Source organism: Pan troglodytes, chromosome 13 (assembly GCF_028858775.2).
Source record: "Pan troglodytes isolate AG18354 chromosome 13, NHGRI_mPanTro3-v2.0_pri, whole genome shotgun sequence".
NCBI lineage: Eukaryota > Metazoa > Chordata > Mammalia > Primates > Hominidae > Pan > Pan troglodytes.
In genome coordinates, this window is record NC_072411.2 from 110,565,343 (window position 1) to 110,580,746 (window position 15,404).

At 35.4% G+C, this 15,404-nt stretch overlaps 1 protein-coding gene across 30 annotated transcripts in view; it reads left to right on the forward strand.

Annotated features, from left to right (window-relative positions):
• Positions 1-15,404, forward strand: part of PIKFYVE (phosphoinositide kinase, FYVE-type zinc finger containing) — a 92,611-nt gene that overhangs the window by 65,513 nt on the left and 11,694 nt on the right. For 28 of the 30 annotated variants that reach the window (XR_678623.5, XR_010149859.1, XM_516057.8 and 25 more), the window contains 11 exons: positions 1,767-1,945; positions 3,762-3,875; positions 4,246-4,354; positions 4,471-4,625; positions 5,264-5,354; positions 6,932-6,992; positions 7,842-7,979; positions 8,435-8,555; positions 10,972-11,067; positions 13,513-13,596; positions 14,449-14,546. Coding sequence is in view for 28 of the 30 variants with exons in the window: in XM_516057.8 (XP_516057.3) it covers positions 1,767-1,945; positions 3,762-3,875; positions 4,246-4,354; positions 4,471-4,625; positions 5,264-5,354; positions 6,932-6,992; positions 7,842-7,979; positions 8,435-8,555; positions 10,972-11,067; positions 13,513-13,596; positions 14,449-14,546 (1,246 nt within the window). In the remaining 2 variants the exon portion in view is untranslated. The remainder of the gene's footprint in view (positions 1-1,766; positions 1,946-3,761; positions 3,876-4,245; positions 4,355-4,470; positions 4,626-5,263; positions 5,355-6,931; positions 6,993-7,841; positions 7,980-8,434; positions 8,556-10,971; positions 11,068-13,512; positions 13,597-14,448; positions 14,547-15,404) is intronic. The other 2 variants (XM_009444133.5, XM_009444136.5) reach the window with 2 other exon arrangements.

A 15,404-nucleotide genomic window follows, 5' to 3' on the forward strand; every position in this document is an offset into this window, starting at 1 on the left:
TTAATAGAGGCAAGGTTTCACTACGTTAGCCAGGCTGGTCTCAAACTCCTGACCTCAGGTGATCGCCCACCTTGGCCTCCCAAAGTGTTGGGATTACAGGCCTGAGCCACAGCGCCTGGCCTTAATTGGGTTATTTCAAAGTGTGCTTTTGGAAGGCACATATGGGAATTATATATAAAATAATAGCACGACCTACATTAATCAGTGGTAGAGAAGGGCAAAATCAAAGTTGCACCTGCAGCAGCAAACATACAGACATAAAATTATTTCTAGCAATTCTCAGTCTTAGTTTCATAATTGTTCTTACCGACTTTAGTTCCTATTAGTTAGCTGGTAATAGTTTGTTGTAGAATATGTTAACTGGGTAGACTGACCATGGTACTAAATGAATAACTTAAATTTGATCTTTATGACTTACATGCTTTGCTATATGCACTTTATTTTGAAACAAAAACTTCTGCTTTTTTATGCTAGAAAGGAAAAGGTAAGTTTTGTTACACTAAAATGAAAAACTTCTAGTGTCAAGGAAAAATACAACATATATGACTAAACATAAATATATGTAATACCAAATTTCTATGAGCCATGATAATAGAAAAATGGGCAGAGGACATGACAATGCAATTTAATGCAAATGGCTACTAAACAAATAACAAATAAATGTTATTCATTAGTAGTCAGATAAGCATAAATCAGTAAAATCTCTTTAAAATTTTTTCTTTAGGAGGTTACATTTCAAAAATTTCAATTCTGATTCCTAGGATTGGGTAAGAAAGTGGGGGAAATTGATATTCTTAAATATTGTTGGAGACTGTATACACTGGTGCACTTGTTTTGGAAGATAATGTGGCAAAAATTATCAAAGATCATATAAATGTTTATGCCCTTTGACTTACCAATTCCCACCTTTATTAATTTATCCCACAGGAATAATTGTGGATATTTGTAAATATGTATATACAAGGATGTTCATCAGAACATCATCTCAGTATGGAAAAACTTGTAATGTCTTAAAGGCACATCAGTAAGGATTGGTTCAATACATGTCCAGATACTCTGAAGCCATTTGAAAAGTTGAGCAAGAATATTTTATGTGGGAAAATATTCACAATATATTGCTAAGTAAAAGACTATGAAACTATAGGAGTTTTTATTTACAAATATACTGGCTGTGTGTGTGTCCATGTATGTATGTATATATGTATATGTGTGTGTGTGTATATATATATAAATACATCAAAAATAAACATATACTAGTATATTGATGTTGTTGGTGGATTTACTGGTAATGCTGCTCTCCTCCACCACCCCCAAGTCCACCCACCTTTGAACTTTCTCATTCTTTTCCCAGTTTTCTGCAGTCAGTATATATTAACGTTTGTATTAGAAAAGAAAATGTTGGCCGGGTGTGGTGGCTCACACCTGTAATCCCAGCACTTTGGGAGGCTGAGGCAGGTGGATCACGAGGTCAGAAGATCGAGACCACCCTGGCTAACATCGTGAAATCCTGTCTCTACTAAAAATACAAAAAATTAGCCGGGCGTGGTGGCACGTGCCTGTAGTCCCAGCTACTCAGGAGGGTGAGGCAGGAGAATGGACTGAACCTGAGAGGCGGAGCTTGCAGTGAGCTGAGATCGAGCCACTGCACTCCAGCCTGGGTGACAGAGCGAGACTGCATCTCAAAAAAAAAAAAAAAAGAAAATGTTATTTTTTGAAAAAGAGATTCTCAATATGTGATTAGGTAAACTATTTTTGCTGAATTCCAGGTAACACCAGTTGTTGCTCTTTCCAATGAGTCCTGGTCTATGTCATTTGCAAAATACCTTGAACTTAGGTTTTATGGGCACCAGTATACTCGCAGAGCCAACGCTGAGCCCTGTGGTCACTCCATCCATCATGATTATCACCAGTATTTCTCCTATAACCAGATGGTGGCGTCTTTCAGGTAAGAAATCCTAGGAATCTTGTGCATGATCTCAGATCTCATAATCCCTTAAGAATTTTTTAACATTTTCACCATTACTAGATTGAATTAATTTGTGGGATTCCCCATTTGTACCCTTATAAATGCAGAGGACCAGACTGTGTTAAGAACTTTCAGTATTATTTTATTTACTCTTTACCCTACGAAATAGTTCTTATTATCCTCACTTACAGAGCTTACGATCATTCACTTACAGAGCTCTCAAGTGGTGGAGTAATGATTTGAACCTTGGTCGATCTACTACCAGCCTCACTCTTTTTTTAAAAAAAATTTTAATATAAAAATTTTAGAAAAATATGAGACAGGAGCTCACTGTTACCCAGGCTGGTCTTGAAGTGTGCTCAAGTGATTCTCCTGCCTCGGCCTTTCAAAGTGTGGGGATTAGAAGTGTGAGCCATCATGTCGGGCCCTGGCCTAACTCTTAACCATTGTTTTGGCATCTGATGGCATCTGAAAGTCTGTCAGAATTTTTGCCAAGACATTAACCATCAGAAGGATAATCACATATTTCTGTGTTCAAAGAATTGATATTCTGTGTTCAAAGTCTGTGTTCAAAGAATTGATAGTTGCCGTTGTGGTATTAAATAATTTGAGACAGCCTTCAGGTTCTGCCTTCAAAATATATCCAGAGTCTGAGCACTTTTTACCAACTCTACCACTACCACTTTGGGCTGAGCCTCTGTTATCTTTCACCTGGATTATTGTAGTAGCCTTAGCAGTCTCCCTTTGGCCTTGTCCCTTTAGCCTCTTCTCAACACAGCAGTCAGAGTGGTTCTGTTAAGGGGCAATCAGCTAAGGCCACTCCTCTGCTCTAGACACTCCAAAGGGTGTCTGTTTCACCTGGAGTGAAAGCCAAAGTCCATTTACTGGCCTTTAATCTACCTGCACTGGCTGCCCAGGACCTCTCTACTGCTCTCTCTTCACTCATCCTGCTGCTGCCCCACTGGCCTCCTGACTGGGCCTCAGGTATGTCAGGTAGGTTGCTGCCTGGGAGCCTTGTACTTGTTCTTCCCTCTCTGAATTGCTCATTCCCCAGATATCTGCTTGTTGCTTCCTTGTGTCTTACAAGTCTTTGCTCACATTTCACCTGCCCTGACACTCCCCCATCCTAGCACTCTGCTTCTCTTGCTATATTTTTCTCCATAGTACTGAACATCTGATATGTATTTGTTTTGTTTGTTACCTGAATCTTGTTTTTCCTAAATTATGAGAACAGGAATTGTTAGTGTTATATCCTCAGCACCTAAAACAGTGTCTGGCACATAATAGACCCTCAGGAGATATTTGCTAATTAGAGCTTATTTCCTTTTTTAAGCAAGAGTTTTTAACCGTGCATGTAGGGCCTTGCAGGGGAGTCGGGTTGTAGCATTTATTAGTCGATACAAACCCTCAGGTGGAAAGGAAACCAAAGACTCATGAAGAATCTTCAGGAGGTAGAAAGTAATGAATACCTACAATTAGTTGTAGGTATTTTAGTTTCCTTATTAATAGGGATGGTTTATAACAATCGTTTTTGGTTTTACAGCAGGTAAGGATAACTTCAAGGGATAAATGATGGTACTACAGCGTAATGAAAGATAAAACAAAATCCCTCCAGAATTGGGGAGGATATTTATTGTAACAGCTAAAAATTATTTTTGTGATTGTTTTAAAATACGATTTTATAGAAACTTTTCCTCTTATGCCTCATAGGATATAGTTGAACATCATGATACAGCTCTATTCAAGATATTAAGCTATTTTTCATTTTCTATTGGTCCTTGTATTTTCTTCTCAGTTATTCTCCCATTCGGCTTCTTGAAGTATGTGTACCACTCCCCAAAATATTCATTAAGCGTCAGGCCCCATTAAAAGTGTCCCTTCTTCAGGATCTGAAGGACTTCTTTCAAAAGTAAGTTCAGTTTCTTTTATCATCTTTTTTGTTTATTTACAGCTATTTTAAAGTATCAGATTTATTCATTTTACTTTCTTTGAAAATGTAAATTTTCTAATTGTATGCTATGCATGCTTGGTGTACAAAAAGAAAATTGTAGACGCTATGGAAAGATAATAAAAAAGAAGCCAAACTCTTTTAGACATAACAACTTAAAATTTTGAAGTACGTCCTTTTAGGTCTTATTTACTCTGCAAAACTATGTAATTCTTAATTAGGTAAAACATAATTTCAATTACATTTTGCATGTAGCTTTTTTTTCTATTTATGTGAGATAGAAAATTTGATTCACCCTTTCTAAAGTGTTTAATGTTCTCGCTATTGTTAGAGTTTCACAGGTATATCTTGCCATTGATGAAAGACTTGCATCTTTGAAAACTGATACATTTAGTAAAACAAGAGAGGAAAAAATGGAAGATATTTTTGCACAGAAAGAGGTAATTTATTTCTTTGGTAGAAAATTCAAAAGTTAATTATTAACTTAATAGCAGTTTCTTTTGGGGTATGTCTGTATAGTGTCTCTGTCTCCTGAAGTTGTTTCTGTTCCTTGTAGATGGAAGAAGGTGAGTTCAAGAACTGGATTGAGAAGATGCAAGCAAGGCTCATGTCTTCCTCTGTAGATACCCCTCAGCAACTGCAGTCGGTCTTTGAGTCACTCATTGCCAAGAAACAAAGTCTCTGTGAAGTGCTGCAAGCTTGGAATAACAGGTGTGATTTTGCAGTCTGGTTTTCTTTAATATTATTGCCACATTTGTTCTAATGTGATATCTTAAAACTTAAAATTTTTAAATTATGGATGTTTCATTTTGTGCTCAAGTTAAAGAGCCTTTTGTTTCCCGTCACTTTCCTTTCCTCTTTATATTTTAAAATATATGTGCTATATTTTAGGTAGCTTGTGAAGATGTAGAAACCAAAGAGGAGAACAGCCTTTGATGCTGTTTCTAATATAATTTGAAACAATGTTGTTCAGATGTGTGTGCTGTTGAATTGTTTTTAACTGAATTAGTATGCCATAAGTCACTATTGGTTTTTGGCCAGCAATTTCAAATATATTGTATATTGATATGTTTATCTTATGCCTTTATTTAAATATTTATTTTTTAGAAGTATTTTTCTTTATAATAATTTGCTATTTTTTTTTTTACAACTATAGTGAGATCAACAAATGCTCCTGGTTAATTAGATATGACAAAAACTTACTCTTATTTATATATAACTTTAAAGACTATGGTAATCCAAATAGGAAAACTTTGTGATTTCAAAGTTGTAAAGAGAAAATTTATAAACAGCACTCAAGGGGCTAGAAACAAACCATATATATATATTTTTTTTGCTTTTGGCCACAGGTTGCAGGACCTTTTCCAACAGGAAAAGGGTAGAAAGAGACCTTCAGTTCCTCCAAGTCCTGGAAGACTGAGACAAGGGGAAGAAAGCAAGGTATGAAATGTAGTCTTGTCTTTGGTCCTTAATCAATAGAAATATAGTTAGTTTCATTTATAATACTTAGCAGGGATAGTTTAATACGTACTTTAGTAATGATATCCAGTAGGGTTTTCCATTTTGAATTTGTGAGGTTTCAAGGAACTATGACCTGGATTACTTTTATGTTATAACCTGAAATAAAATGATCACTTATAATTTATTTATTTGAAATGTTTATAAAAGCTACAGTTTGCTGCATCACTGAGGGTAGCATCATGGTGACAGCAAGTGCTACAGAGGAAAGTCGGTGGATGCTCTGAGTATAATAGGGTGCTCATTTATTTTATACTCCGCAGTTTTGGTTGTTTTTAAAATCTCCGTGCTTAAATAAGAGGTTTTTCTTAAGGTATTTGAACTGCGTAAGTTCTTTTTCAACTGTGTTAGTTTTCTCTTGCTCAGTGACAGATTATCCCAAACATAGTGGCCAAAACCACAAATTTATAGATAGATATATCTATATAGATATTTACAGACAGATACATCGATATAGATATATATAGATATAATACTTAGGATTATCCCTTACACCTAATAATCTTGTATAGATCTATATCTATCTATAGATCTATCTAGATATATATCAATCTATCTAGATATATCTATCTGTCTATCGATCTATCTATCTAGATAGATAGATATATCTATACCTAGATGCTTAATTCCAGGAAGCGAGCTACTATTTAGAATGCAATTCTCAAAGTGTGGTTCAAGGACTCCTGATAGTCCAAGACCTTTTCAGGGACTCTGCAAAAATTTTTTTTTTTGAGAGATGGAGTCTCACTCTGTCGTGCATGCTGGAGTGCAGTGGTGCGATCGTGGCTCACTGCAACCTCTGCCTTCCGAGTTCAAGCAATTCTCCTTCCTCAGCCTCTCGAGTAGCTGGGATTACAGGCGTGTGCCACCACACCCAGCTAATTTTTTGTATTTTTAGTAGAGATGGGGTTTCTCCATGTTGGCCAGACTGGTCTTAAACTCCTGACCTCAGGTGATCCACCCACCTTGGCCTCCCGAAGTTTTGGGATTACAGGCGTAAGCCACCACACCTGGCTCATTTTTATTTTTTTTTTGATTGCATATCTGTATGAAGCTAGATTTTCTTCATATACTTCAATCATAATGGTGTATCTCAACAGATTACATGCAGAAGCCAAATATGAATCTAGCTATTTTCTATTTAGCTAGACATTAAAGATATTTTTCAAAATGTAAAGCAGTGCTACTCTTTCACCAATTTTTTTTTTTAATTTTAGAAAATCGGTATGTTACATGTTTAAATGTTACTTATATTAATGGGTTTATTATTTATAAATGAGTTCATGCACATTTAATAACTTTCTCTGTTTTAATTTCTAATAAGGTAAAAATTTCTAAGGTAAACAAAAGCTAATTAAAAATATTAAGGGGGTTTTTAGTAATTTTTAAGGGTATAAATGGGTCCTGAGACCAAAAAGTTTAAGATTCACTGGATTAAAAAAATTTTTGAATGTGATTTTCATGTTTTCCATAAGAACAAAGTATTTACTTCTCTACAGATAAGTGCGATGGATGCATCTCCACGGAATATTTCTCCAGGACTTCAGAATGGAGAAAAAGGTTGGTTCTTGAGTCTGGTGATCACTTGCCATAGGATTTAAAGAAATTTCTTATTGTATAAGTTGTTTTAAACTGTTTGAACAGTTTTTCCGATGCTGTTGTTCATAGACTTCTTTTCCTTCCTGTAGAGCACTTGTAATCCTGTCAGATTAAGATTATCATATAGTGTATTGCAATAAGATAAATCAGGTTATAGAAATACATGAAATATAAAGAAGGCTGCTATTAGGGGAAGAAAAAACAGAAAAAAGTAAATTGAATTTGTTTTGCTTATTACAAAGTCAATCCCCAGGTTTCATTGCAAAAATCTTATAAAGTTTAATTTACATTTTTAATGTCACTAAAATATTGTCTAGACTTAAGATGTCTTTCACAGTATTTCATTGAATAACTTGGTGTCATCATAGAAACTTTGTGGGGAAATTTACATAGACTGTAGAACCAGGAGCTCAACTTACAATTCTTGGCATTTTTCTGTTATAATTGCTTTTTCTCTCCCAGAATACGCATGCCGTCTTTCTCAGAGTGTCCTAATTTCATTCTCTATTAAACTAAAAACTAATATTTAGGTAGGCATTGTGGTATAATGGATAGCGTGTTGGATAGGAGTCAGTCTTGGTTGACAGTTGCGGTACTGCTACCAGGATTTGATTGTAGTCAAGTCATATATAATCTTTCTGGATTTTTGTGTCCATTTCTATGACATGAGCTACATGACCTAGATGATTTTTAAAAAGTAAAAATTCTACCTTTTAGGAAGTAGGCATATGAATGAGCATTTAAAAAATATTAGGTAGACATGGACTTAATGTATGTAAATGACTCATTTAAGATTGTGTTTTTCTTTAGAGGATCGCTTCTTAACAACTTTGTCCAGCCAGAGCTCCACCAGTTCTACTCATCTCCAATTGCCTACACCACCTGAAGTCATGTCTGAACAGTCAGTGGGAGGGCCCCCTGAGCTAGATACAGCCAGCAGTTCCGAAGGTAGAGGTTAAGTCACTTTTACCATATTTCATTGTATCTAAGACTGAAAGATATATCATTGATTTACATGAATTACAGCCATTTCTCTAAGGACAGATATTTGCTTCATAATAACAGATTCATGCCTTGCTTTCTGTTTAGGTGGTAACTACTTAAATTATAGTATAAACTTTGAAATTAACTTTAAAATTGCTATTTAACTCGGGTGTAATAGCCACAGTGCTTCAGAGATGTTTAAAAAAAACAAGTGTCCCTTGGAGTCCATGCTGTGTATGCTTCACTGTTGTTTCCTGTTTTATCCCATAGTGGTCTTTTCCCTTGATCAGAAATTTTAAACTGTTATTGGTATAGTATACATATGTCCATATTCCGAAAGGAAAAGAACCAAAGTCAGCAGTTTATACTTCTTATTCTCTGTGAATATTAATATATAAGTAGACTATTTTTCATTTTAGATGTGTTTGATGGGCATTTGCTGGGATCCACAGACAGCCAAGTGAAGGAAAAGTCAACCATGAAAGCCATCTTTGCAAATTTGCTTCCAGGAAATAGCTATAATCCTATTCCATTTCCTTTGTAAGTATTATTAAAACCAGTGGCTCTTAGCAGGGGGGTTATTTTTCCTTAGTTGCTCGCTTCATATTTAAATATATTTATCTGATGCATGATTTTTCAATCCTAAATTTTATTTCATTTTAGTAAAAGAGATGTCTTTTGATACAATGTAATTTGTAGAATATATAATCATTATGATATAGTAGATGAGTGGATAAAGCACTAGCCAGTGTTACTTATAAATGTTTGAATTACTTGTTCTGGAAACACTTGTTTGTTTATCTTTTTTCAAAGATATGTGGCTATATCCACTGATTTAATAATTATAAAAACATATTGCTGGTTATATATGAGGTTGGTAGTTGATTTGCTGGGACATGGCATTGTCCTAGCACTGATGATGAACTACAGTGACTTGTACAAGTTTTCATGTGATCTTTTTTTTATGGGGTGCACTCAAATTTGGAAAGAATATAGGCTGGCTGTGAAAGTTTATTTTTCTTCCACTGGTTGACCCATGTGGCTATCAAATGCTGCCCTTGTTATGGAACAAGTGTATCCAAAAAGTGGACATTTTTGTTAATAAGGCCTTTTATTTTATTAACTGACTTACATATTTATTCAATCAGTATTTAAACTTTTATTTAGTGCCTGTTTAAGTGTCCTGTGATGTAGAATAAGATTTGTAAGTAACTGTCATCACTCTTAGGAGCTCATAATCTTTGGGAAGATACAGTTAGGACTCACAGTACAGTATATGATATGTTACATGACAGTAAAATATAAAAGGTCCCTTTTTTCTCTACTTTAGACCTGAATATATCAGTTTCTTGATTGGGCTTGGATCCCTCTTATGTTATGGTCTTTGTTCATGCTCTCACATTTATTTTTATTTTTTTAATTTTTATTATTTTTGAGACAGAGTCTCCCTCTGTCACCCAGGCTGGAATGCAGTGGTGTGATCTTGGCTCATTGCAACCTCTGCCTCCTAGATTCAAGTGATTCTCCTGCCTCAGCTTCCCAAGTAACTGGGACTGCAGGTGTGCGCCACCACACCTGGCTAATTTTCGTATTTTTAGTAGAGACGAGGTTTCACCATATTGGCCAGGCTGCTCTCGAACTCCTGACCTCAGGTGGTCTGCCCACCTCTGTCTCCCAAAGTACTGAGCTACTGGACCCGGCCCTTTAAACTTTTTTTTTAATATAGTTTTTTTCTTTTTATTTGTTTCTCTTCTCTCTAAACCACTTTTTGTGAAACACAGTCTTTTTTAATCATTCAGTCCTGTTCTTTCTAAGAAGAATTTACTCCTTACCCCTTACCTCCTGCTCCAGTCAGAGTAGGTTTCTATTATATGCTCTTATGATTCCTGTCTTGGTCTGTTCATGCTGCTCTGATGAATTACCATAGACTGAGTTGCTTATAGACAGCAGAAATTTAATTCTTACAGTCCTGGAGGCTAGAAGTCTGAGATGAGGGTGCCAGCATGGTTGGGTTCTGGCAAGGGTCCTCTTTTGGGTTGTAGATTGCTGTTGTCTTTGTATTCTCATGTGGTGGAAGGAGGCTGAGAGAGCTGTGTCCAGTCTTTTTTATGAGGACACTAATCCCATTCAAGAGTGCTCCACTCTCATGACCTAGATTACCCCCTAAAGGCCCTACCTCCTTATACCATAACATTGGGGGTTAGGATTTTAACATATGAATTTTGTGGGGGCTGGGAGGGTAAACATTCATTCTGTAGCAATTCCCTCATAGCACTTACCACAGAGATTATATTTATTTATTTATAGGATTATCTGTTTCTTTACCCCCACTACACTATAAACCCTATGGTGCCAATTTTTTTTTTCACCATTGTATTGTTAACATCTCACACATGTAAGATCCTTAAAAATAGTTTTTCTTCATATTGTATCCTTGGCATGTTTGGTGTTCAGTAAGTAGCACCTAAATTAAAAATGACTGTGCCTAACAGTGCCTAGGTGAGTTAGGGTCGGAGTCAGGGGAGCAAAATTTAAGTTGAAATGGAGCTACACTGGGTTTTTTTGTGTGATAATAGTAAAGTGGTTGTGTTGCATTGTTTATTATTGAACTAGTAGTATGTCTTCTCCACAATTTCTAGAAGACTTTTTCTCTCTAGCTTATAATGGAACAAAATATCTTAGACTTCTGCTGTTCATTTTAAATTCTTTTTGAGATTAGTGTGGCCAGAGTCTTGGCAGTATGGAAAGGTTTGTTTGGAGTGACTATTGCAGAACTCTCTGATTTGAAACCTAATTAATTCTGATAATTTTCTAATTGCCTTCAAAAACTTTCTCTTGAAATCTTTTTCTTTCCTAATGATTCAGGTTATCATATCTGCATACATTTTGGCTTTCTTAATTATATTCTTAACTCTAGAGTACTTAGTTAACTTATGTATTTTAAAAATTTGCATAGTGATCCAGATAAACACTACTTAATGTATGAACATGAACGAGTGCCCATTGCAGTCTGCGAGAAGGAACCCAGCTCCATCATTGCTTTTGCTCTCAGGTATTATTCATGGGACTTTGACTTATGATGATATCTATGTATTTTATGTATGTCTATTCCTTATTTTTGGAATCTTTCACATAAAGCAAAATGATTAAATATAAGCAAAAATATATGTTCTTTAGTCGTGATAGCTTGTTCTTTTTTTTTTTTTTTTTGAGACAGAATGTCACTCTGTTGCCCAGGCTGGAGTGCAGTGGTGCAATCTCGGCTCACTGCAACCTCTGCCTCCTGGGTTCAAGCAGTTCTCCTGCCTCAGCCTCCCGAGTAGCTGGGACTACAGGCACACGCCACCATGCCCAGCTAATTTTTGTATTTTTAGTAGAGACGGGGTTTCACCATAATGGTCAGGCTGGTCTTGAACTCCTGACCTCAGGTGATCCACCCACCTCAGCCTCCCAAAGTGCTGGAATTACAGGCATGAGCCACCACGCCTGGCAGCTTGTTCTTTTTGTGCATAAAAATCTTCTCTGAACCCAAATAATGAAGTATAGGATGATTCCTAAGTAAGCTCCTAATAACTAAATTGACTTGGCAAGTTATTTACTGAGCCTTGAATCCTCTGTCCATTCTGTTAAAATATGTTTTCCCTTGTATCCCTTCTCTCAGTTTACTTGTTGACATAGTACTTGGAGCATCCTGCCTTGTACAATCTGAATATCTTTTTTGTACCATTCACTCATTTTCTACTACCCTACATACGAGGTAAAATTTTTCTACTTAGAAAACAGCAGTCACCTCTTACCCATTGAGGATATGTTCTAAGAACCCCCGTGGATGTCCGAACCTACAGATAGTACTGAACCCTATAAATACTATGTTTTTTCCTGTACATACATACCTATGATAAAGTTAAATTTATAAATTAGCCTAGCCACAATAAGAGATGAACAACAACAATAAGATAGGACAGTTTTATAACAATATACTACAACAAAAGTTATGTGAATGTGCTCTCTCTCTTTCTAAATATGTTAATGTTTTTGGACTGCAGTTGACTGTGGGTAATTGAAACCATGGAAAGTGAAACTATGGATGAGGAGGGACTACTGCAATGCTGTTCTTATGCCTTATTCCGTAGACATTTCTGACTTTTTAGTTTATACAGTTATCATATATCTTAAAGCTATATCCACTGTAAAATTATATAGTATGTCTAAAAGGGCAAAGCTTTTAAATCTTTTTTTTTTTTTTTGAGACAGAGTCTTGCTCAGTTGCCCAGGTTGGAGTGCAGTGACGTGATCTCGGCTCACTGCAAGCTCCGCCTCCGGGGTTCACGCCGATCTCCTGCCTCAGCCTCCCAAGTAGCCCGCCACCATTAATTTTTTTTGTATTTTAAGTAGAGACAGGATTTCACCATGTTGGCCGGGATGGTCTCCATCTCCTGACCTCGTGATCCACCCGCCTCGGCCTCCCAAAGTGCCGGGCTTACAGGCGCGAGCCACCGCGCCCAGCCTTAAATCTTAAGAATATCTTGGTGGTAGCTCAACTTAGTTTAAATAGAATCTAAGATGTTTAAAGCAATTTTTTCCCACTGGAAGGCATTACAGTTTTTAATTTTTCTTGTTAGATGGTGGTTCCAGGGAGTCCATTTATTCAACAAATATTTGAATGTTTACAAAATGTGATATACTAGATATTGGATGTACAGGAGTAAATAAGATAGATTTACATGCCTCTGCCTTTATGCAGTTTAGAGTTTACTGTGTAGATAATGAGGAATTTTTTTCCTTTATAAGATTCCATATGATAACATTTTTAACCTTTGCCTTTGGCCTTTGTGAACATAATATAAGCTTCTCACTTTATTTAATAGTCATAATATATTAATAGGTAAGAAAGGTAAGAGAGTCAACCAAATCAAAAATATTTTTTGTACTATTAGGAAGCAAGGATTCTAGCTGAGATCATCTTTTTTCAATGTCTTAGAAAAACAATACTTCCTAACATGCCTCCCTTGTTGCATGACATTTATCTAAAGCAGGGTTCCTAAACTGCTAACCTAAGAGTCAGGTTTTTTTTTTTTTCTTTTTGGTTAATAGAACATTAAACATTTTTTTCCCTTAAAGTTTAGTATGTTAAGTAGAAAAGCACTCTCAAGTTCTTTTTTTCTCTATTGTACTCAACACTGAGGCTTCAAACTTTTACCTGTTCAATCCCTGAAGTCATTTGATCTAAATATTAGTAAGTAGGCTTTTAAAATCTTTGTTGAGGATATTGATACTGGTTGATGAGTCAGTGGGTCGTATTTTGTATTACCTTCTATGAAGACATTGACCTTCCTCATGAAGCTTCTACTTGATTGCTTTTGTTAACCAAAATTATTTAATTATGGAAACGTATAATGATTGTGCTTCTATAATGCAAAACTTACTCTAAAACATATGATTTACTTTTAAAGAAGAAGTTAATGTTTAACGTTTTTCAACCTATTTCTACCCTAAGTTGTAAAGAATACCGAAATGCCTTAGAGGAATTGTCTAAAGCGACTCAGTGGAACAGTGCCGAAGAAGGGCTTCCAACAAATAGGTGATTCATGATTGAGTAGAAACTATTTTAATTTAGTTATGTTATCATTTTCTATATGCTTGTACTTCAGTTTTATTATAGCATTTATCATCATAAAAATTTCTAGGATTCAGATAGTGGCACTCATATTTCAGCCAATAATTGAGACAACAAAGCTCAAATATAGCAAAAGAACTTAAACAGTCCCTCAGGATGCAGTTTTATGATAATTGCAATAGCAGTTAAATGTATATTGCAGATTTAAGGACATTTTTGAAAAAAATGAAAAGGTTTTTATTTAAAAAATAATAACTTGTAAAATTGGTAAGCTCCTGCTTGACTTGGCAATTCAAAGTATCTGTGAATTGTTTATAATAAATAAAGGTCCTAATACTTCAAAAACCAAACCCAAACCAGTTATTTTGGCAAGTTCAGTATTTTAGACTTTTAGACAGAAATTGTCACATGCTCATTATTGTGATTCTTACTGAAATAGAGTTTCCATCTCTACTAACATTATAGTTTTATCTGAATTGTCATTGTGATAACTAGTGTGAGAGAAAGGAATTGATATTTTCTGTAGTTGTTTGATTTATGGGTGCTGATATAGTGTTAATGGACTTGGGAAACATAATGTATTCCTCCATACATTTTTATAGTTACAGCATTTCACTTTAAGTCCAGTAGATATTTCAGACTTTTTTTTCTGTGTTCTAGCCTGTGTTTATGTAAATTATGAATCAGACTTTTGATATTGTAGGAGGGCTTAGGTAGGAAGTAAATCAGTGTACAGCGTAATTAGTGTAGAGTACTTACTATTTTCTGTTTGACTTGTATAAAACTAAATTTTTCTTTTTTTTCTTTTCATTTTAGTACTTCAGATAGCAGACCAAAGAGTAGCAGCCCTATCAGATTACCTGAAATGAGTGGAGGACAGACAAATCGTACAACAGAAACAGAACCACAACCAAGTAAGATTACACATGGAGGAATATTTATAATTAGATTTACCTATAATTATGGTTTGAAAAAGAAAATACATAAAAACAAATAAGTACTATCTGGCAATGATTTACTACTTATGATCTCTGAAATACAAATTTAGATATTTTTGTATGCCCTCTTTATAGGTGTTTTGCTTTTCTTCGTTGATTCTTGTCTCAAGTGTAAGTTCAAGGTATTGAATTAGAAACTTTTAGAAGCTCTTTGGTCTATGCAAAAAGGAGAATCTGCTTCCTAGAAGAGCTTTCAGTTTAAAATATACAACCTAAGATGCAAGATACATTTTTTTCCTTTCTAGTTTTACAGTATTACTGGCACTATGAAAATAAATTTTCATACATTCCCTCCTTTAATCCCCCTAGTAACCACATAAGAATTATTTGACATATCCTTATTTTTCAAGAAGGAACTTAAAATTTAGATTTAGTAACTTGTTCAAGATTTGACAGTGCTGGAGCTGGGATTTGAATTTGTGTTTCTCTGACTTTGTCAGGAACACATTCAGCTACAAGTAACACAAAATTCAACTGTAAGGATTTAAACAAATGACAGCTTATTTTTCTAAAATAACCAAACCTGGAGGTTGGCAGTTGCTGGCATTTGTTTAGCTGCTCAGCATTGTTATAACATTAGGGGAATAGTTTCTCTATGATTCCTTTAAGTTTTCCTCATGGTTAAAAGTGTTCCATTTTGTTTGCATTTGAGGTAGAAACAAGGGTGTTGCAAGCTGCAGCTGTTCTCTTTCATTAGGAAAGCAGAGGCTCCTCCTTTAGTCAGTCTCATTGGTCAGAACTGAGGCTCATGGCCACTCCTGACTGAAAGAGACA